At 42.1% G+C, this 24325-nt stretch overlaps 1 protein-coding gene across 2 annotated transcripts in view; it reads right to left on the reverse strand.

Annotated features, from left to right (window-relative positions):
• Window positions 1-24325, reverse strand: part of OGA (O-GlcNAcase) — a 40214-nt gene that overhangs the window by 2801 nt on the left and 13088 nt on the right. For both annotated transcript variants that reach the window (XM_053312796.1, XM_053312797.1), the window contains exons 7-15: window positions 23328-23612; window positions 22185-22343; window positions 16975-17591; window positions 16476-16650; window positions 11741-11826; window positions 10783-10887; window positions 6722-6807; window positions 1043-1235; window positions 627-786 (exon numbers count right to left, since the gene is read on the reverse strand). In XM_053312796.1, coding sequence (XP_053168771.1) covers window positions 627-786; window positions 1043-1235; window positions 6722-6807; window positions 10783-10887; window positions 11741-11826; window positions 16476-16650; window positions 16975-17591; window positions 22185-22343; window positions 23328-23612 — 1866 coding nt within the window. The remainder of the gene's footprint in view (window positions 1-626; window positions 787-1042; window positions 1236-6721; window positions 6808-10782; window positions 10888-11740; window positions 11827-16475; window positions 16651-16974; window positions 17592-22184; window positions 22344-23327; window positions 23613-24325) is intronic.

A 24325-nucleotide genomic window follows, 5' to 3' on the forward strand; every position in this document is an offset into this window, starting at 1 on the left:
AAACCCAAAGGTTCTCATGGCAGCTTATACTTAGTACAAGATCCAAACAAATAAACAAAAAATGAAAATATAATTTGACCATAAATAAGACCAGACATACTGATCCAAACAGAAGATTCACAACACAACCAAACTTCAGCAGCCAAAAGCCCTTCTGAAAAAGACAGACTGGACTGATTTTCTGAAGAATGGCTCAGGAGCGTATAATAAGGGTGCCAACACCACATGCTTTTGTGGTTCTCTCTTGCCAAACTTCAGACAGTGAGGGTACCTTAAGCAGGACCTCCATAAGCAGATCTTAAGGCTGGGGAAAGGGATGGCACATGGAAGAAAGCACACCTTCAGATACTAGGAACCATTGATCTGCACATCAAACAGAGCAGGCGTTTTGTGGGAATTTTACAGAAACCAAGGGCCCCTAAGTAAGCAGCATATGGACCTCTCCAACTGAATTATCCAAGTCCTCCACTTGGGTTAAAGCAGGGGTTCTTAACCAGGGGTCCCTGGGGTAAGTCCAGGTGGTCTGTGGGAAAATATATACAGATAGCTCCACAAAACATCATTGATAATCTTTTATTATTAAAAATAATAATGGCACCAAGGAAGAGTCACCAACAGAAGCTCACCGTTTGCCTTGAGAGAGGAGAGCAGGCAGGCCATCATGCTTTTAGCCACACTTGGATCAGTCACCTTTTTATGAATGTCAATCTTGATGAGTGATGGGAAGTTGGCAAGGAATGTTTCCGGCAGCACTTCCTGCTCCTCGTGGAAGCTCAGCATGATTTTCTAGAACACGCAATAGAAACAGCCTTTCAGCACCACAATGTGTTCAGTGATAAATACTGGGTACATTGTATACACCGACAGAAGGGCTTTGGGGTATCCTCCACACTTGACCAGACTTCATATTAATCTCCAAATACAAAAGTAGCTAGTCTTATTCCTGGACAAGAAACTGACAACAGGTATAACAAATGCCACTAATATAGTCAGGCTTCTGAACAGAAGCCTGGGTACATACAACTTTGACAACACGACTAACCTCTGCCTCCGATAGCTCCTTGTCACTACTTGGCTTGCTGTATTTCTCCTGCATGAAAGGAATCCAGGCAATTTTGCATTTCTTAATGAAAGGAGTTACATCAACCGTTCCCAGTGCATAGCCACAGATACCATCTTCATCTTCCAGGACAAAGCAGTAATCTGGGCTCAGGGAGAGCAAGCCGCCGACCAGCCTGAGAGGAAAGGAATGGTCAGTTGAACCCATGGCCCATAGAAAGCAGGTATCATGCAAGTCACAGATAACTGATGTGACACTCAGGAAATAAATCTACAGAATAGTTAAATCTATGAGGTCTCATCACAATATGAGTACAAAATGCAGTTGGAGACGAGTTAATAAACCACATAGTGATAAGCTGTGCATACTGAAGTTACACAACCTTAAGTCTAAGAACAGATTTCATTTAACAATTTTTAAATGCTAGTGGGTCAGTGCACACTTGCATCCATCCATCAAAATTAGGTAGGTAATAGAAAGGTAAAGGGAACTAGAGTGTTTGATAGCTAGAGCAAGCAGAAACTGGAATAAAATAACTACAGGAAAAGTTTACTTTAGCAGAGGCATTCTGACCGAAGAGATATATAGCAAATGAGAAGGCAAACAACATGGTGGTTAGGGCAGATTAGTTAGGAAATTAACAAGAGGGGAAAAAAGGAGATGATAATCCACAGTAAATACATTTGAGGGCCAATCAACATATATGTTGCTGAATTATTTAAAAATGAACTACTTCAACTGAGAAGTACAGTGTTAGAGATGACATCAAGGGATATGAATGTTTTTTTCTGGACTGACTTTCAAATTGCAGTCATTTTATGTTGCAGTTAGAGCAGTGGAGACACGGATGTGAAGGACAGGAGATTTGACTCAAGCTTATACAGAAACATAAGACATTGTCTGACCACTGGGAGTCAGAGAGTACATCAAAAAGATTGGCCTGGCTTTCAGCACTCAGGTACTCCTACCATGGAAAATTTATGCCTGAAAATTATATTTAACTTTATCAGTAGGCAGAGAGCAATACACTGGAACAATCTGTGCAAAATTATGAAATTACCGCCCAAACCAGATCTAACACAATTTCACTCCTGTTATAGGCCAGCATGAATGAAGATGCCAGAAGTATATGGACTATGCCGATAAGGATTATTTTCTTTAAGGGGAAGTGTAGAACTGCTCAGCTGGTTTCCTTATCTTGGCACTGATCACTTATGAGAAACTGTGTTCTGAATAAGGGAGTTGCCAGCACATTTAGCAGCCTAGCCATAACTTATTAGCCTTTGTGTTCCCGCCATTTTGGCAACACAGGGGAAGTGCTGCTCCTTGCTCCTCAGTAAATACTTGACTTTTAAGTCTAAGTTAAGGCTAGTTCCTCCAACTAAGTAGAAACAGAGTGGCTGCGTTAAATCCAAATACATGAGGAGTTGCCTACAGGCATGACAGAAGAGTAAAGTATCATCACCGGTTAGGAGGCAACTGTCAGCACTACAATCCATACCAAGGAATCATTAATACTGCTATTAATATAAAGGAGACAATTGTCAGCATCACAGCTGAAGTTACTGAAATAGGGCCTGAGGTATTTATACCTCTAGGTATCATAGCTACTAGTACAGATGTTGGTACTGAATCATCAGTCACAGCTAAGACACTGAATTAAGTCAGTCTTCAGTTTGAATTTCACCTCTGCTAGAAACTCACAAAGTGGTTTTTGGTAAGCCACTGCCAATGCCTCAGCTTGTGCAACTATGGAGGAATGGGCCTAGACCTCTTGGTTTTGGTAAAATAAACCCTTGTATTGTAAATGAATTGAAATTATGTTCCTCTTGTTGTAAATAAGCCCTTTTATTAATGCATTGATAAGAATTAATAAAACTCTGCATTATTGTAAACAGGATTTCTGTGTTAATATGTTTGCAGGGTCCCTATGTTGCGAAGACTGCTGGCAGGGTCAAGAGTTCATGCCTGCTGTATTTTAGTTTCACATTCAGAATGCCAATTTGGTTTCGGACAGAAGACATTTTCTGAAAAATGGAGGGAACTTTGTGTTATACAGATTGGATTGTTTTAAAAACTGTTGGAACAATTTGTGTATAAAATGAGGTTGCTTTTAGCATAGTTCAGGGGTGTTTTGGAAGTCATGAGTTGGAGAGTCCTGGAAGAAGTCAGACACAGCTACAGGGCTGAAGTCACAGTTGAAACCGGAGAATCATAGTCAATCAAAGTCAGGAGGACAAGTAGTAAACATTGGAAAGCTGAAGGAACTGAGTCCCGTCCAAGTGGAGGAGATGAGGACACTCAAAGCTGAAGAATTGCTAGCCCAGGCTAAGAGAATCAGTGCTGTGGCTGTAGCAAGAGCTGAAATCACAGAGGAACCAGGCTGGATTGAACCCCAGGCCTGTACTGTGACCAAGACAAGTGAAGCAACATGCCAGGGTTGCCAAAAGGTGTTCATCAATAACTCTAAGTTAGGGCTCAGTAAGAGTCAGTCAGGTTATGCATTTCTGACATGTTTATTCCTTATGCTCTTTTGGTTAATGTTTTTTTATATGAAACTTGTGAAGCAACATTTGATTTACAATTGAACTCTTTGCAAAGTAAAATTACTCATCTTTCAAAGCAAAACTGTAGCTTCTGTTTATGCCACCCCACTCCTATAGGCCTTGCTACTCTACCAAAGTTTGTTTTTTGCAACAAAAGTTTGAAAGGCTGTTGTAGTTACTCAGCCTAAAGCACAAAAGTCTACTTGGTGGCAGTGGTTAAACTGGTAAATTGTCAGGGAGATCTGTGTCTTGTGTTAGGCACAAGGCCTGCTTAACTTTGCCCCCCACCCCAGTGTTTCTGGACTACAACTCCCATAATCCCCAGCAACAGTGGCCAATAGCCAGGGATTATGGGAATTGTAAGCCAACATCCACAGGAGGGCCAAAGTTGAGCAAGCCTGTTTTAGCAGCAGGGTGAATCCTCCACATGTGATGGCAAGTGATGGGACAGGCAGCTCTTCCTCCACATCAATCCATCTGAAATTTGGGGTAGTACTACTGATCCATCTTTGAGAATGGTTGTAAAAATTAAGAGACGTTAATGTTTGTGAAGCGTTTTGAACATTCAAAGCATTATATAAACATGGTTATATATAACCACTAATATTAGGTTTGGTACAACCAAAGGCAACATTTCTAAATATGGTGGATCAGGAGAGAAAGAAGAGATAATTGTTGACCAAGGCTGAAATCTGAACTCTTGATTGTTCAATGTAGGCAAACCTGGGTTATGAGTATAAGGTTTCCTAGGTTTAACACTATGGAATATATGGGTACCTGCAAGGGTACCAGGAACCCAAAGTAATGTAAGAATATCTACCCCAGATGAGATCACATAGAGATCTGGATCCTCCAAAGCTGCATTCCTATGCAGTGTCCCCTCTAACAAGGATTCCCAGATGTTGCGGACTACAATTCCCAGAATCCCCAGCAATACTGGACAAGACCAAGAAGTAGAAGTCTTTGAAGTAAAAAATTGTGACATCCTAAATTTCTCTTTCCAAAAAAGACAGACATCTCTATGCCTCAAGCAATGTTTCAGCCTGGAGAAAAGGCAGAAGTTGCTTCAATCTAATAGATTGAGGCACTATTGATTCCAAATAAGGACAAGCTTGCTTGCAATTGAGGAAACACCTGTGGCAGATTGACTAGATTCTGAGGTCTCAAGTGCAGCAATTTGAAGGATATCAATGGAATTGGTATGGTGCTTCTTTTTAATTCAGTCCTGACAAGTACCAGCATGTTCAGTAGGTACCTTCTTCAAAGAATGCTCAGGGACCTTACCTTCAGAAGCAGTCTCTGAACTGGAGTTTGAAGTTGGCTGCTGGGGAGCTGGTATATAACTGATTCTAAGTTTTGTCAGGGGCAATTGTAGAAGTCAATCAGACCGAGACAGAACCAATATTTCAGTCTGTACTTACAGACTTGATATTCCATGAGCTGGAATATCAAAACAGTAGCTGCTGGCACTCTCTCTCACAAGAATGCTTGATGCTGAGACAGGCAGTTGTGACATTTTTGCTTTGTGAGTTTAAGGCAGGGGTGGGGAACCTTGGCCCTCAACCTTGGCCCTGGGTTCTTGGTGGGGAACCCAGGCACAATTATTGTGGCTGGGGATGGTGGGAGTTGTAGTTCAAAAACAGCTGGAGGGCCAAGGTTCCCCATCCCTGGTTTAAGGTAATATGGACAGAAGTCTCTAAGCCAGATTAAACAATAGTTATTGCCCATTTGTGTAAGGCACTTGCCGCCAAAAGCCAGGCAGTTCTTGAAAGGCACCTGCTGAGCTATAGGTGCTCAGGAAACCCACGAAACAAAAACCACCCACAAGTAACAAAAATGTGGAACAATGTCCAAATCATATATTGCAGAGAAAGATTCCTCGGCTAAAAAACAGAAGGAAGAGATAGTGAAGGTAGCTGTGGAAAACGGTCCCTGGAGAATGTTTCTTGAGCTACTGCAGCAGCAAGTAAAACGTAAAAACAAAACACAACTCCTCTCAACTTCTTCCAAGATCAGCATTAGGCTCTTTCAACTTTTGGCCTTTGCTGGTCTTGGATTCAAATATAAGAACTATCACAGACTTGCCAGAAAGCCCAGACCAGTTACAGCAATAGTGGTCTTGTCATTTTCAAAAATTAGAAGCCTACATCCTACATGGTCAATGATCAGATTATTCAATACCATAATGCTTGGCGTAGCCTCGAAAGCTGTAGGTGGTAGGCATACCTCAATGTGCATCACTCAGAGAAGATACTACAGGCCAGATGCATTGTGTAGTAAATAAATAAGAATCTCTCTTCCTTGCACTCAAAAGGTTGGATTTTTATCACTTCCTCAAGTAGGGGGAAAGTGAACAACTTACTAGACTATTTCCATTGTTATCTACATATCTATAACTGAGTGAGGATGGATAGTGTGTGTCATTTCTTGGTAATGCTGTCCTGTAACTCAGTGGAAGAGCATCTGCTTAGTATGCAGGTCCTCTCTCTCTGGCACCTCCAGGCAGGGCTGGGCAACACCCCCATCTGAAACCCTGAATAGCCGATGTAAATCAGTATAGACAGTACTCAGCTAGATGGATTAATGGTTTAACTCTCTAATAAGGCAGTTTTCTATGTAACCTGTGCCACTTGGGTGAGAAAGCAGCTGGACCTGGAATCCATGCAATCTGTAGATTCTGGCTGCTAATTTCCCTGGGGTTTAGGCTTGATTCAGAAGCATGTCTTTCACAAAGGGTAAACCAAGCATGGTTTTATTTTAATATAATCTTACACTGGTTCCAGTTCTGAGATGTTCCTACAGCTTTATACTCCATTCCCAAGCATTTGTTGAGATGAAGCCAAACTCCCAAGTCATGGCACTATGAAGAACATCTCACCAATTTGTCTTAGGATTCAAATGGAACACTGTCAAGGGCCACCCCCCCCCCCAACGCTACAAAACCAAAATGTCAATTTGTGCTCTTTTCAGTTGGCAGGGCACTGAAGTATCCTATTATTTACTGATTTTCCAAGTCACTCTGAATGTTATATTCACACCTCTAGACAACAAAAGACACAATGCTGTTATGAGTATGTATTCAGCACACCTAAGCCTCTATCTAGAGTATACATACTTGTCTCCAATTAGATCTGGCTGACTATGGAAAGGCTGGTCGGTTTCATCATCATACATTTCTCTGCAGATCTTGTACACAGATGCCTAAGGACACACACACAAAAAGCACTTACAAGTATTCTCCCAGTATATACACATTTAACTACAATGTTACTTTGAAAGTCACACAGTTCCAATAATCATACTCATTATTTGACTAGAACCCACAGCTCCATAACTGCTACATTTTATACCTGTTATTGTAAATACCAACAATGTGATGAACTTGGACTGGGGAGATATGGGTTGAAATACCTGTTCAGCCATGAAGCTCAATGGGTGGGCCTTGGGAGAAAGTTAAGATGGTCCCACACAAGCCAACCTCAGCTCTTTGAAGGAAGAACGGGATAAAAGCTTGACAGATATAAAAAGCTATTTACAATGTTTTTGAGATATGTTATTTCAGAATGGTTACTTGCACCAAGCAAGATTACATGATGCCTTATTGATTGCAACACATGCTTATTTAACACAAACCATGTTATATATAATACTGTATAGAGCTTTTTCTCTGTAGACAGGAGTCCTGCTGCTTATGGAAAAGGCCCTTTGGTGAGCACAGCCTTTTTATGATTGGAGGCTCCTTCCATTCACAGATCAACACCCCGCAGATGAGCCGTTCTTTCTCCATGGGTGGGCGGATTGCCCGCCAAGACAAGCACCAGCTCCTGGCGGTAGCTCTGAGGGTTGGGGTGCTGGGATGCTCTGCCACCACCCCAGAGCTCTGATAATGCATCATTATTGGGGAACACAACACACACACCCCAGTCTGCCAGCTGTGAGAAACAAAGTTAAGGGAGCACTCGCTCCCTTAACCTTGTTTTAAAGGGTGGCTAGTTTGGTGGGTTTGCTGCTGTGCTGCTGCTGGGACTGGCCTGATCCTGGTGGCTCACACGTGTGCGCAAAACCAGGCTGGGCTTCCTTAGCTCAGGTTTGCACACATGTGTGAATAGTCTCCTTGTCTACTGAAAATGTATCATTCTTTGCCTGAAGCAGCAACAGAAATAGCATTATATGCTTTGGAAGCTGAAGCTATTGCAGACAGATTTATTCAAAAACTTGGAAAACAGCCATGTTGAACCCTACAGAATATCCCAACCTATCATGTCCCTTATTTGACATTAGACTAGGTGGCCTTCTTCATGATAATGGCCTACTGAATGCAACCTGCATTTACTGTTGAATTTTTATACTGCCTTTCATAAGGCATACCAAGGCAGTTTACAAAAATTAATACACAATAAAACCTAAATATATTAAAATCACATTAAAAACCTTAAAATCAGTTAAACAATAAAATGCATGAACCACCATTTAAAAAAAAAAAAAAGCAGAAGAGCTGAAAGACCTGGCAGCCCCTAAGTAGTAAAAGGCTGAACAAATAAAAAGGTATTTCATTCTTTTTTTTAACGAGCCACAGATATCAAAGAGTGGACATTCACTGGGAGACCATTCCCAGTGGTCAGTGTGGTATAGTGGTTAGAGTGCTGGACTAGAACCGGGGAGACCCGAGTTCAAATCCCCATTCAGCCATAATACTTGTTGTGTGACTCTGGGCCAGTCACTTCTCTCTCAGCCTAACTTACTTAACAAGGTTGTTGTGGGGAGAAACTTAAGTATGTAGTACACCACTCTGGGCTCCTTGGAGGAAGAGTGGGAAATAAAATGTAAGGTGGTAATAATAACAACGATAAACAACAACAACAACAACAACAATTATTATTCCAGAGCTTGGGGACAACAACAAAGAAGGCCGTGTCCCACGTACATGACAATGTAGCCTCTCAACATCAGCAAACTGAGCAAAGGCCCTTTTGATGATCTTGTTGGGTGGGCAGAAACCCTTGGGTGTAGGTGATCCTTTAGGTATCTAACCATTACGGGCTTTAAAGTGTCCTCAATTCAGGACATTCAGCCTTGGGAAAAGAAAAAACTGGGTCTCATGGCAACATGGGACTGGGGTATGTGGTATACACAGTGGTGCTCATAGAACAATAAATATTTGTCTGTGGTTATGGTGTTCTGCAGTGTAGTGCTAACAGTAGTGGAAGAACAACCACCCAAATCTATGTTGCATAAGGAGTTCCTTGTTTGCATATATAGAGGCTTGGCAAGAGGTTCTTCATTTACATATATATCAGGTTGTGTAAAACAATTGCAACATTTATTTCATCTGTATACTGCTCAAATCCAGAACAGCTTAGGGTGATTCACCAACGTTGCATTAGCACAAGAACCAGTCTGGAACAGAGATGAGTTTATTTACACTAGCCAAGACTAGTCTGGATACTACTCACTGCCTCCAATTTAATTAACTATTAAATAATGATTCTGACCTTTCACACAAGATTGGGAAGACTAAGGAGGTAATAAAGCCCACTCTATAAAGGGCTTTACACATTATTAAACACATTTAAGTTTAGGTGTGATCAAGGCAGCATAGTAGATTTGGAGAATAATTCATTTCCCATTTACACTGTCCAGGCCTGTCCTTAGGGCGGGACGGCCAGTGTGATCACCACGGGACCCACGCTTAGACGGGCCCTGCGGTGGTGCCACAAGTGGCAAGCACCTGCTCACTCGGCAGTCTCGCGCCACATGCATGCCTGCCTCGGCTCCCAGCAACGTGGCAACTAACCACCATGTGAGGTGGGGAGCGGCGGCGGCACACCAGCAGGGGCCGAGCGAGCAGCCTGTCTCTCCACTCACTCGGCAGCCTTGTGCCACCACATGCCCACCTCCCGGCAGCATAGCAGTCGCCATGTGTGCTGGCTGGGGAGGGGGAGTGGCAAGCAGCTTCGCACCTGCCTTGGCTCCTGCCAGCAGCCATGTGTGCTGGTGGGGGCGGAGGTGGTTGGGCACCAGGCCACCAACGTTCCAGATTCCAGGCTCTCTGAGCCTGGTCTTTTTAATTCCTTATCTTCACCATCATTTGTAGAGATGGAAGTGTCAAAACTTCCTTGGCTGCTAATTTCAGAGAGGTGGTTGGTGTGATACCGTAAGCAAAAAATCTCTCTTCAAAGAGGCTCGGCAGCATCATGGCTGTCGCCAGCCTTTCCAAGACTTCCCAGCCCCCAGCTCAAATACAGCTGGTGCTGGATATGGCACTGGGGACTCTATGCCACCCCCCACGCCTGCAACATGCTGGAGAGCCGGATTGTAAACAAGAGGCTGGTAATTGACAGGGCTGTGGGAGGGAGGTAAGAGATGGGGGGGGCGCAAACTCTCCGGGGGTCATTTAAAACAGACAGCTATTTTTTAACAATGTGCCAATTGCAATGTTGCATGACGAAATATTTCTGTTAATGCATATTTGCACAAATATACTTGTTATAATCTTAAATTCTTGTGAGTTCAGCTGCTGTTTGTGCCCTCAAGAATCTTCTTTCACAATGGGTTTTTTAAAAATTTGCTAAGGGAAGGAATTAGCTAAGGCACGGTCTGTACAAAATGCTATTTGTGTTTTTTCAGTCTCTTTGGGTGCTCAATCTTCTCCCCTTGTGTCTTGAAGATTGTTTTTAGTGTTCTGCTGAAACATTTGAAAAAACCAAATGAGGCATGCTGAGGAAGTTCAAATATATTACGTTGAGCAAAGAGCTGAATTTCCATGCTGCCTTGCGCTACAAATGTTATTCATTTTATTGAATAGTGGCCATACATGGCACATGTGTATATGTTTGTGTGTGTGTTTTGTATATGAGAGCAAAATGTTAAGGGGGCCCTGCACATACTGGTTTGCCCCTAGCCCCATGCCCCCCTAGGGATGGCCCTGACACTGTGTTCTAGAAATGGAGTCAGCTAAGTATAAAAGCAAACCAAGAATGGCATTTTACAATATTATCAGGGTTCCAGTCATTTCCAGTGAACGCAGAATAAGCTGATTAACCCTGCAGCAGCTGTTTTTTTCCAGGTGAGCCACACTTCTGGAATTCAGGAGGTTCACTGGATATTAAGAGTCTTAAGAAAGTAAAAGTAGCAGCTATCAATGTGCTCATTTGATAATCAGGAATGGTTGGTTACCTCATCTTTAGCAAAGTAGGGTCTGATGGTATAGACTTTGGAAGTTGGAGTCAGAGGTGGTGGCTGAAAAAAGAGGTCATTTGCTCCTTCAATAGGCAGCAAACGCTGTGAAAACAAAGAATTAATGTAAGTGTTTGAGAAGCAAGATGCATTACATTCTTGGGCGTGCACTGTAGACTCCCAAGTTAACTTTTGCAACTGCAGGTACCCCAGAGGGAGATAGGGTTTTGCAGGCTTTACAAATGTAAGGACCATTTTATCTGAATAGAAGTTTTTTTTAATGCACAACTGTTACAGCACTTAATGGAGTTTACATTAAACTCGTTTCTGCTTTAACATAATTTCACCAAATCTCATCTATGCTCTCAACATAACCATGTCAGGAGGAAAGGTTTGGTCTGAAGAGGGTTAACTGGCCAGAGGAGACACTAACCCAAAAGCAACCTGCTGACTCAATTGGCTGTGCGCAGAAAGCACCTGTGAGGGGGAAGAAAGTATAGCCCCTGAAAAATCCATGAGCAAATTCAAGGACAGAACAAACAGGTCTTTAGGACAGATATGCCAATTGGGTTTATCAGGAACACATCTACAAGTTTTGCTTTGTGAGAATCCTAGTGTACACAGCAAACTCTTTGCTCATGGAGTTCTCGTCGGCAGACAAGCAGGCGCGCATTGTGCAATTGCGGGCGCAGATAAAAACGCTGTGCGACCTGCAAAGAAACAATGTGAAAATGTACAACTAAAGCCGCTGCGCTTCGCAGGCGCATGGGAATGGCAGCATCTCCTTGGGATATTACTGTAGAAATGGGAGGAAAATTATTTAAAAACAAAGCTGTCGGGCTATTTGGGTTTGGGACCATAAAGCCTTCGGCAGACCAAGCCTTCCAGCCCTCTGATGCGCAATAAAAGATTTCTCAAACAAAGACAATGTCATTCAGTTGTGAATTCATATTGATACCTGGAACTCTCCTGCTAGACCACCTCTAAAGGCCCAGGGTTCTTGGTCTCCACTTAAGAACTGTGCTGAAGATTGACTACGACACCCTGTGGAGATCAGATCCAAGCGGAGAACGTTACGAGAAGGGGGATTTGTCCTGAGATACTAAAATGTCCAACAAGCTACATATACTTTGTGGGAAAATCTCTCTAACTGACCTATAATCCAAGAATTTGTGGGGCTGTAATAATGCTGCACAATTGGTAAAGATTCCTAATGACTAGGTGCTTCTGCCCTTTTCTTAATAAAACCAAGATATTGTTAGTCAATAGCCTTCGAGAGCAGATAGTTCAATATTGTTAAAGCTGCTAATATACCTAATTCCATATAAATGCATGATATACACAAAGGGGTGAACTTGCCAGCCCTGTTATTTCTTCACAAAGAACTTTTAGACGTTCTATGGAACAAGCTGACTTACTCAGTTTCACCCAGCAAAAGCTGTATAATTATTAGCCATTATCACAGCCCCATGAAAATACTTGGACCTGTCTGAAGTCACATTTTCATATTGTTTGAATCTTGCCAGAAAACTAGGTTTGGCGTAGCATAAAATAGCCCAAACAGCTATGTGAAACAGAGACCTCTTTTACATGAGATTAGAGATCATTTCTGAGGTTCTGGTTTATACAACTGCAACCACACAAAACAATGTATACTTTGTTGTACCATTAAAAGCAACAATGGCCTCAGTTGTGGCTACATTTTATTTTCCCTACCCTCAACTATGTCAGAAATGCCACAATTCCCTTTCAACCAGCTTTATCAAAAGCTTTAAGGCCTTTACACAATTGGATCAAGCTGTCATTCTAGTAACAATAGCTCAGTTCTGATGACAGTTCTGCTGGCCAAGTTATGAAATTAATTTGCATAACTAACATCTTTGAGAGGGGATAGGCAGGAGAATTGTTGAGGTTGAGATTAAGTGACCTGCCTAGTCTTCTGATAAGATAAGCTGCGCAAGTTTGTTTCCTCTTGTGGACAGCGATCTACTTCCTGTTCAAGTAACAATCTCAGATCAGTACAGTCAAATGTGTCATGCTAGCCAGGTAGTCTCAAAGCGAACCAAGTGGAATATTGATGTTTAGCATCAAATTGTAACAGCAAACCTTTAACACAGCAAGTTTGATATAACCCAAGATGTGCCAATTTGAGTTGCAACTGTCACCACATCAGCGTCTCATGTAGACATACTTTACCCTTTTACCAGAAACTTTGAGTACTTCTCCTTTGAGACTACGCTGTAACTAGCACTCCAACTATTACACTTTACAGAGCTGCATGAATGAAGAGCTGTATGAATGAAAATCAGAGTTAATGCCTGAGTCGCTGCGCAAATGTGACTTCAGCCCATGCCTACTGCCCCTAATCTGAGCTGCCTCACAGACAGAACCTTCCCATCTTAAATTTATTAATCACGACACGCTGAAAGCATCTGGCGTGGTCCATCCAATAGCAGTAGACACTTGTGCTGAAGATTCTCCCATCTGCACACATTGGGGAAGAAGACAGTAGAAGGCATTAGTAATCCATAGTATTATTATCCACACCAGTTATATAGACTGAATGCTAGCTGGATTGAAGGAGAGGGTAAGGAGATCAGCCTTCAGTGGTCCACTAAACACAGCAACATCCAGTGGCTAACCAGTCTGATTTATATGTATTTGTATAAAATAATATACAAGTTTTGTGGCTATGCAAGTAATATGTTAGGCATTAAAGATAATGGTTCCAACTGTATTAGTGAGACCAGAATATCAGTCAGCAAAATTCACTGATCTATGGAAAGACTTCTTGGTTTGCAAGTTAGTCCATTTGATTAATTATCTCTCATCATTGTCAGAGAGAGGCAGTAAACCCTAAGTATTGCTGTAAGAGAAACCACCCCTATAACTGAGTACAGCTGCCACATATTAGCAGCTAAACCTAAAAACTGGGCATTAAGCCATCAGCACTGAGAAACCAAGGTTACTGTTTAACAAATGCAGCAGAAATGCCAAGTATCTCTCTGTTGAACCATAATACATGATGTATGTATGTATGTATGGATGGATGGATGGATATGTGCAACACAGATTTACCTAGCTCAGAGAGGGTGCCAGGAAACACCAGCTTGCTATAAGGAGAATGTAAGTTTAAGAACAAGTGAACCTTCTAGAATTCGAGCACTTAAGTAGTTTCATTCTTAGAGCAACATCAACTCCATGGCCCAAACCAAAGGCCATCAAATTTAGAGCCCCATCTTATATGTAACTACAGTTACCCAATCCTATTGCTAGAAGAATCGTGCTATTAAGAGTTTTCCATTGGTTCCCCCCCACTCAAATCCTGCTACATGTGCAAGAGTCTATAGAAAATTAGTTTACTTTAGCCTGGCTTTTAATGATATTTAGTTTTAATCTGGTTTAAATGTTTTAATTTTAATTTTAATTGTTTTATTATGTGCTTCTGATTTTAATGTAATCCACACTGAGCCACTTTAGGGAGGGTGGTATATGAATGAATAAATAAATAATAATTTACTATGCTTTTGGAAATTCAAAGGGAGGCCTGCGATTGGTTAAAATGTCTCCAGTCCCTTGTCAGAACTTTTATCATCATTATACATCAAATTTGGCTCAAATCTTTTATATGACTTATCTGGGCTTTGACTGATAGTTTGTTATGTTGAACACACATTCATGCTGTTGTCTTGGAACAAAGGCCAAGGATCTTACCTCTAAGCACTGCATCATGTCGGAGTTATCATGAAAACTCCAGCACCAAGGAAGCCTCGGCTTGCACCTTGCTTTAGCAAGCACCAATGTCAAACTCAAGTTAGTTTATTTAAGTTGTGATTTCCTTGTTTTCTATACTCTGCTATGTGCATATCTTCCTGTAAATATTCTAACTGGTTTACAGTACTCCTGACGTTTTGCCTGGTTGTAAGCCTTGGAATAGATTGTCTTGCCCTTGTAGATGGCTATATAATTTAAGAGCAATTTGGAGATCTTAGGTATGAGGGGAATGCTATCTCTAACCAGAGTTTCTCTTTATTTAGCAGGGGGAGAGCAAGTGGCCCTATCCAGCCCCAGACAGCATCCCTCCAGTGGCTGTTGCTGGTGTCTATCTTATGTTTGTTTTTAGATTGCAAGTCCTTTGAGGACAGGGAGCCATCTTATTTATTTATATATTATTTCTCTATGTAAACTGCTTTGGAAGCTTTTGTTGAAAAAGCAGTAGTAATCCGCTTGCAATTCAAGTTGTGCCCCCTTTCCTAGCTTTAAAATAGGGGGCTAAGGGCCTTGAGGTCATTTCTTCTCATTCCTACCCTATAAGTAATCCATGGCCCCCTGGACCAAGTCAGAGGAGAGAGAAGAGCAGTGGTCCCTCTAACTTTTTTCATCTGTGTGCAGAATGAGTTTTGTTCTGGGTGGCAGTATCAAGGCAGTGTGCGTGCACCTGCATTCAGAATGGTGCCTTCTTGATTCAACCTGAGCAGGATTTAAAATTTACTGAGTGGACATCCAAAAACTTGTGAGTGTGTGCATGTCTTAGAGGGAACAGTGGGGAAGAGAGAACTCTACAAGAGCAATCATGAGCTAAAATGACAACACTATTCTAAGACCTAAAATTCAAAAGTCTTTATTAAGAGGAAAGCACTCACTTCAAGGCGGCTTTTAATAATAGGACTTAAATTTCTGCAAGAAATGAGGTAGGGGTGTGTGAGTGCGCGTGCGCATTTTGAGTAATGCATTCAGCAATCTTGAATAGCTTGGTGACTAACCCAAGACACTTCATTCTAATATATATTACATATAACTATATGCAAGCTACAAGGACTTTAAGTGATCCAATACTGTAGGCTGATCCAGTGCTGTGCAATGGGTTTATTAGGAGATTTGCGACAGCTACAGAAACCGTGACAGGAAACCATCAGCATTGCTGCCTGCTGTGTACATCAAGCAAGTCCACAGCATATTCCTTACAGTTGGATTGAAACCTGAAAGTGAAATGAGGTCACTGAGGAACCCAGGCCATGCTGGTGCTATTCCCAAAAAAAGTATTATTTTAAAAAGGCTGCAGACAAAAAGGGCTCTTAAGTTCTCTTTAGAAATCCGTCTGATATGAAAGCACAGACTTCAGAGCTCTGCAATTTCTCACCCTTGCCCAAAATCAGGCATTTTTCAAATATCAAAGCACATCATTTTTGCACCAGAATAGCCTTATGCTAAAGCTCGCATGCGCAAAGAAAGGGCTAGGAGGCTCGGCTCCCTCTTGGCCAGGCCCACTGAAAGGTCACATCGGCAATTGTTCTGTTGAAGACAGCAATAATGTTATTGAGACAGAGCAAGCAGCAGATAGCTGAGGTATGGTCACATTTCATAGCGTCATTTCCAATTTTTTAGAGAATCAGGATATACTGCATTATATAGTCCAGTGTGCATTCAGTCTGAGCCAACACTCAAGTTTTAGAGATAAAGGTTACAACTAATTAGCCCAAGGAAAAAATATCAAAAAAGTATCAAGCATTCATTACTTTCATTGCAAGACTTATAGTGAATGAATAAGTGGCTCAGAATAGAGGTAGGGAAAGGATTTAGGGTAAAATAGACCCATAATGTCAAAATATTTAACAAATAGTTTTTTCCCCCGTGGGCTAATTAGACAATCATGTATACTAGCTGCTACTATAACTGGGTCCTAGAGAACATACCTAGCCACTGCACAAAAGATTTCACCATTGACATGATGCTCTTGATATCCCAGACATACGAGTACATGTCATAGAGGATTGTCCGGTTGGCGCAGTTGGAAAGACGAGTGAACATGCCCATCACCAAGCTACACATCTCTTCAAATTTGGCAGCACGAGCACGCCATTCTTCAATCTAACAAAAGAGATAAAGATCAAGACCATATTCCAGACACAATTTATCCAAGATCCACGCAGAGGCTGAAACTAGACTGCACACTATCACAATATTCACCACTTCCACACCTGTAGTCAGAGTGAGCCACTTGTTCCAAGCCTAAAGATACATTCCATAGCACAAGAGACTCCATCACCAGTTTGTCTGTATGTATGATCTAAATTCTCTAGGCTAAGTTCAGATTAGCAACTTCTTATGCAACTGCCAGATAATTTCCTTGGCTATTGTCATTTTAATAGGAAATACGTAAATCTACTGTCTGAAAAGAAAGTAGTCACTTACCTTTTCAGAATCTTTGCCTTTGCAATTCACACTGACAACACTGCTATTTGCTCTGAGCCACTGAAACTCACGTAACATTTGCGCCCCTTTGGGTCCATGTTCATATGGGAGGTAGAACAAGTCTGCAAGTAACTGCAGGTCTTCTAGAGTCACTGGCTCTACCGCATACAAAGGCTTCTCATGGGGACCAGGCACAAACTGTTCCTTGTTAGTTTGCTCATCTGTCTGCATAGGAGCAATATCACTACCACAATCATCCTGCATGGACATCTCTGGAGATTTTGATTCAGTTATGCTCTCTTTATCAGTATCCATTGGCTTCAACTCCTCTGACATTTTTGCTTCAGCAATATCAGTTAATATTTGATTGATATTCTTATCAGTATCCTCTTGTTTTTCCACTACCATGTCCATTGGCTCTTCATCCAGCTGCTTCTTCTCCTCCTCCTCCTCTTCTTTGACCAGAGCTGGTGACTCGCCACTCAGTGTAGTTCCTTGGCTCATTATAGGCTCTTGGTAAACTGTAGTAACCACGGTGGTAGAACTCAAAGCAGATGGTGCAACCAGAGGTACATCCACAACATTTGTTTTAGCCCCACTGTGGGCCACTTGCCTACCTGTGAACCCAGAGCAAATATGTAGCTTCAGTTCTATCCACTCAGTTATTTCACACTACTACATGTGAGTAACCGTAGTGCATGACAGGTCTGTACACCAGCATGTGTGAAAATTATGCAAGTGTCTGTTTTATCAGAATTACATATATTTTGAAAAGGCAAGACATTTGCACAATTTTCCTATGACAGCACAAAAGTTGAATGTATGAATCAGTCTTCAGGCTGATCCTTTAAGAGGTATAAATTACACCTAAGTCAGATAAGATACAAATATTGATCAACGATAATGGTAATTATTACTAAAGAATATGGCTATTAAATTGCGTTTTCCTGCAGACTGATATCAGGATAGATTTCTTCCTCTTTAGATATCAGTGACCAGATATGCAAAGACTAAGTGCTGCAAATATTTTCTGCCTGTACTTGATAGGAACCAATTGCACTGGAAAAAGAATGTGGGATATAAATCCAAGCATAATTTTGACAACATTGGTGCCTTGCCCAACAAAGCCAAACAGAAGAATGCCTCACCACACACAGGTGGTTGTATTTTTAGCCCTTGGTGGAGTGCTCTCAAAAGCTCCTTCTGCTCATGGAAACAGATCTGCATGCAAGAATAGAGTGAAAGTAGGGGTGTGCACAAAAGTTTTGTTTTGAGCTTGAAATGAAAAATGCTCAAAATGTTTCATCAGAACAGCAACCAAGCCGGCTGTTTCAATTAAACAAACTCAAAACTTTTGGAGCACCATTTTGGAGGGCTGTATGTCCAGGGTCTACCGATTGAGTGGAGGGCAGTCAGCAGATAGCATGTCAGCCCACCGCAGAGGTCTGGTCTAAGTCCAGCGCAGAAGCCTGGTCTACACACCTCATGCTCTGGACTTATTGTATCAGCCAACTTCAGAGGCCTGGTCTACCTGCACGAGGCGGGTGGATCAGGCTTCAACTCTGGACTTATCGTGTTGGCCTGCCTTGGAGGACCAGCCTACCTGCCAACCCCAATCGGTGAACCAGCTCTCCTTGGAAAAACAGCCCTCCCAAATGGCACTCAAAACATTGAGTCAAAGTGGGGTTTTGTTTTGAGCTCGAAACAGACCCTTTATTTGAAGGGCATTTGCCCTGTTAGCAAGGCTGCCCCTGCTAACTGGGCAAAGAGGCACCTTTTACTGTGGTGATTCTCTTTATTTAGCAAGGGGAGAGTAACTGGCCCTATCCACCCCCAGCACAGTACCTCCAGTGACTGTTGCTGGTGTCTATCTTGTATTTCTTTTTAGAATGTGAGCCCTTTGGGGACAGGGAGCCATCTTATTTGTTTATTTCTCTTTGTAAACTGCCCTGAGCCATTTTTGGAAGGGCGGTATAGAAATCGAATTATTATTATTATTATTATTATTATTATTATTATACAAAGATCTACAAATTGAAATTGAAAGGCTGTGGCAGAAAAAGACCAAAGTAATCCCAGTGGTAATTGGCGCCCTGGGTGCAATTCCAAAAGACCTTGAAGAGCACCTCAACACCATAGGGGCCACAGAAATCACCATCAGCCAATTACAAAAAGCAACTTTACTGGGAACAGCCTATATTTTGCGACGATATCTATAACAGCAGCAACAACATTGACAATAAAATTCAGCCATCCCAGGTCCTTGGGAAGGACTCGATGTCTGTATAAAACAAACCAGTCAATAACACCTGTCTGACTGTGTAAATAAATAATAATAATTATTATTATTTTGTTTTGAGCTCAAAATACTAGAAACTGCCCATATCGAGCTTGAGAAATTTTGCACCAAAAACAACTTTTGGTGATGCTGCAGCCCAAAGCCTGTCAAAAAGGTGTTGTGGAGAGAGTCAAGGGACCCTTGGCAATGGCATGGGCCGCACTGTGAGTGGCTGCAGTGAGAGGGGAAGCACCCAGAAACTGACAAGATATCTGCAAGCAGGTGTCCTCCCTACATGTTTTAACTGGCTCTCCCCTATCACCTTGAACCCCACCCCACAGCCAAGGGTCATAGGAACATAGGAAGCTGCCATAGATTGAGTCAGACCCTTGGTCTATCTAGCTCAGTATTGTCTTCACAGACTGGCAGCTGCTTCTCCAAGGTTGCAGGCTAGAATCTCTCTCAGCCCTATCTTGGAGATGCCAAGGAGGGAACTTGAAACCTTCTGCTCTTCCCAGAGCGGCTCCGTCCTCTGAGGGGAATGTCTTACAGTGCTCACACTTCTAGTCTCCCAATCATATGCAACCAGGGTGGAACCTGCTTAGCTAAGGGGATAAGTCATGTTTGCTACCACAAGACCAGCTCTCCTCTCTCTCAGCAATGTCTCTTCTTCAAGAAAGGAGTTACAATAGCTCTGAGAATGGCTTCCACCTATATGTATATTGGCATTGCTGTGTATATCAATGTCAGTGTATTGGATGAGGCAGAGTATCCAGACCGATTTCAAACTGGCTTTCGGGCAGGCTATCGGGTTGGGACTGCCTTGGGTCAGCCTGATGGATGAACTCTAATTGGCTACTGACAGAGCAAGTATGACTCTGCTGATCCTTTTGGATCTCTTGGTGGATTTCGATACCATTGACCATGGTATCCTTCTGGGTTGCCTGAGAGAGGTGGGATTGGGTGGCACTGTTTTACGGTGGCTCCATTCCTACCTCTCTGTTAGATTCCATACAGTGTTGCTTGAAGACGGCTGCTCTGCAAAGTGATAAAGTATGGCGTTCCACAAGGCTCTATACTGTCTTCAGTGCTCTTTAACATCTACATGAAACCGCTGGGAGAGATCATCAGGAGGTTTGGTGCTGGGTGTTATCAATATGCCAATGACACCCAGATCCATTTCTCCATATCAACCTCATAAGGAAATAGCAAAACTTCCCTAAATGCCTGCCTGGAGGCTGTAATGGGCTGGGTGAGGGCTAACAAACTGAAGTCGAATCCGAATAAGATGGAAGTACGAACTGTAAGCAGGGTGGTGGTGGTGGTGGTGTCGGGACCCAAGAGATAGTTTAGAGCTACCTGTTCTCAATGAGGTTACACTCCCCCTGAAACATCAGGTATGTAGCTTGTGAGTGCTCTTAGATCCCAAACTCTCTCTGGTTTCTCAGATTGTGGCAGTGGCCAGGAGCGCTTTTTATCAGCTTTGGCTGATGTGTCAGCTACGTCCATTTCTGGAGATAAATGACCTCTATATGGCGATAACCTCCAGGCTGACTACTGTAATGCACTCTATGTGGGGCTGCCTTTGTACATGGTCCAGAAACTACAACTGGTACAGAATGCGGCAGGTAGACTGGTCTCTGCAACAATTCAAAGGGACCATATAAGACCAATTCTGAAAGAACTGCACTGGCTGCCGATATGTTTCCAAGCGAAATACAAAGCGCTGGTTATTACCTATAAAGCCCTCAATGGCTTGGCTCCAGGGTACTTGAGAGCACCGTCTTTGTCATGAACCCAGCTGCCTATTAAGATAATCTGGGGAGGTCTGGCTACGGTTGCCACTGTCTTATTTGGTGACAACACGGGACTGGGCTTTCTCTGTGGCTGCCCCTGGACTTTGGAATATGCTCCCTGTCAAAATAAGAGCGTCTCCATCTCCAATTGCTTTTAGAAAGACCCTGAAGACACAATTGTTTTCTCAGGCTTTTAACTGAAATTAATTTTAAACAGTTTATTTTTATCCTATGAAATTGTTTTAACTTTTTATTCTGTGAAATTGTTTTGTTTTTACTCTATTCTATATTTGTTGTTCTAAATTGTGTACACCACCTAGAGATACATATACCAGATGGTATATAGTATGGTGAAATAAATAAAATAGTATCTCTCTTTTTTAAACATTTTATATCCCGCTCTTCCTCCAAGGAGCCTAGAGCGGTGCACTACATACTTAAGTTTCTCCTCACAACAACCCTGTGAGGTAGGTTAGGCTGAGAGAGAAGTGACTGGCCCAGAGTCACCCAGCAAGTATCAAGGAGAGGAGAGCTGGTCTTGTGGTAGCAAGCATGACTTGTCCCCATAGCTAAGCAGGGTCTGCCCTGGTTACATATGAATGGGAGACTTGATGTGTGAGCACTGCAAGATATTCCCCTCAGGGGATGAAGCTGCTCTGGGAAGAGCAGAAGGTTTCAAGTTCCCTCCCTGGCTTCTCCAAGATAGGGCTGAGAGAAATTCCTGCCTGCAACCTTGGAGAAGCCGCTGCCAGTCTGTGAAGACAATACTGAGCTAGATAGACCAATGGTCTGACTCCGTATATGGCAGTTTCCTATGTTCCTATAGTTGAATGGAGATTTGAACTCTGGTCTCCTTGGTCCTAGTCCAGCACTCTAACCACTATACCACACTAGATCTCTTTAAACAGATTGCTTCAGGAAACTGTGCATATTTTGCTCAGAAACCCAAAATACACACGCACGCACGCACGCACGCACACACACACACACACACTTCAAAATTATGGCACCTGAACAGCAGCAACCACCTTACTAAGAATTTCTTAACAGTTCCTTCTGAGGGCTTGAAAATCTAGTTTGAAGAACTTTAATCCACCCCAATGCTTCAGGTACGGCAAAAACAAGTCTTAACTCACTGCTGTACTGATGAGGTACTGCAAATTCTTGAAGCCACTCTGTTAATGACAACTTCAAGGCCATTTGTGGGCTATAGAGGACATCTGTTTCAATATCTTCATCACTCCCTTCATTCTCCAGTTTAATCTGGATTGAAACTGTGCTGTCTTCAGTATCAGCTGCACAGAATGTAAAAAAATATACACACATTGTTTAACACAGGACACTAAAGCTATATCCCAACACAATGCTATTAAAGTGAATTCTTAGTATCCCCCAAGTACTACAACAAGGTGACAGAATTCTGTATGAAGTCTAAGTTGGCAATTTTTCATAGGTTTACCCAAGTTCTGTGGTTTGACCTATCAACAGAGACAAAATGACACAAACTGAGCATGCAAATCTACCCTAAGAGCAACCAGGAGACTGGTTGATTCTAAAGACTTGCTACTCAAAGCTTAACCATTCCAAAACAAACATATCAAATTATTTTTTCATAGAAACCAATTATTTTTCACTTCACTAATTCTGTATATAAATGTTGCTTAGAAAATACAACTGAACATTTGAAGGCCTAAAAAGTTTCAGACTGCATCCCTGCCCCTCAAATGAGCATTCTCAATCAAAGTCTAGCATTTTAAGTTAGCATCCAGTTCCTTAACTTGAAAAGAAAATCAAGGATCAGGAGTATTTCATCTGTGCTGCTCATTCACTCCTCTTCTTTCTGTGATCTACCCTCTGCCTCATATAAGAGCTTTGGTTTCAATACACTTTTTAACATCTTGCTCTTTACCATAACTTTGGACCCTTCAGGTAAGGCCTTTAAGGATATTTAGCTTTATTGCAACATCTTTCTTGTGGATAGCATTATGAAGCTAAGAGTGTTAAATGCAGAAAAAAGCTTCATAGCTTGTACATGACAGCCATTATTGGCTTGTCATCATTGCTTCTAGAAGTATGGAACAAATTGCCTCCTCTTTACATCTATGCTGGTGCCTGCATGTGTGAAATGGAACAAAGTTAAAATTTCCTGAAGTAAGGCATATGGCAAGCTGAAGTGAAGATTTGACTTCCTAATGCAGGACTGTTCCTATGAGCATTTTTTTTCTTTTTACAAAGTAGCAGAGCAGTTCACTGTGTGCCTCATTCTCTGATCAACTTACTCATCACAACATCTTTCCTCACTCCATTCATGTTGGATTTATACCAAGTCGCGAGAGTGTGAATAGCAACAAAGTTGGCTTCAAATTCACAGTTTGGATTAGTCAGGACTCCTTTTAAGCGTGGAATGAGCTCTGTTGATCGACCTTTATATGGCCCAAGAAACAGTCTCTTCTGATCATAGTCATTCGCATGGATGTTGTCCCAGATGACTGGAGCTCTACGAATTATCTTTGAAACTTCTTCAATGGACTCCACTGGAATGTCTTTAGATACCACTTTGGGACCTAAAATATAGTTGAATAATGAAGGACTCAGAATGTGCTTATGGAGAATTCACTGATCAGGATGAAAAGGTTTAATGACAGGCTTGAGAAATTCAAGGTGCCAGAGTCATGGCACCTAGAAATTTAACTGTGGCACCAAGACTAGGATATTCAGAGGTAGAGTTATTTAATATATAACCTTTATTTGTCCCAGAATAGTCACCTAATGGCACAGCAGGGAAATGACCTGATTAGCAAGCCAAAAGTTGCCAGTTTGAAGCCCCACTGGTAAGTTTCCCAGACTATGGGAAATAACTATATCAGGCAGCAGTGATACAGGAAGATGCTGAAAGGCATAATCTCTTACTGTGAGGGAGATGGCAATGGTAAACCCCTCCTGTATTCTACCAAAGACAACCACAGGGCTCTGTGGTCGCCAGGAGTCGACACTGACTCGACGGCACCCTTTACCTTTATTTGGCGCAGGCAGCCCTGTTTCTGTTCTAAGTACATTACTTGTAAAAGGGATAAACAGAAGCCTATTTAACCCTGCCCCCTCCAAACTCTTCATCACTAAGCCCAGTAATTTTGTCAAATGTCCATCATCTGGCTCCTAGATTTTTAAAGTAGCTCCTAGATTCAGGAAAAATATGTCAAGCCCTGTTTTAAACAGTACACTAATTGCTGATTTGAGCAAACATCCCTGACTTTATTGCAGCTGGAAAAAACAAATA

Source organism: Hemicordylus capensis, chromosome 3 (genome assembly GCF_027244095.1).
Source record: "Hemicordylus capensis ecotype Gifberg chromosome 3, rHemCap1.1.pri, whole genome shotgun sequence".
Taxonomy (NCBI): domain Eukaryota; kingdom Metazoa; phylum Chordata; class Lepidosauria; order Squamata; family Cordylidae; genus Hemicordylus; species Hemicordylus capensis.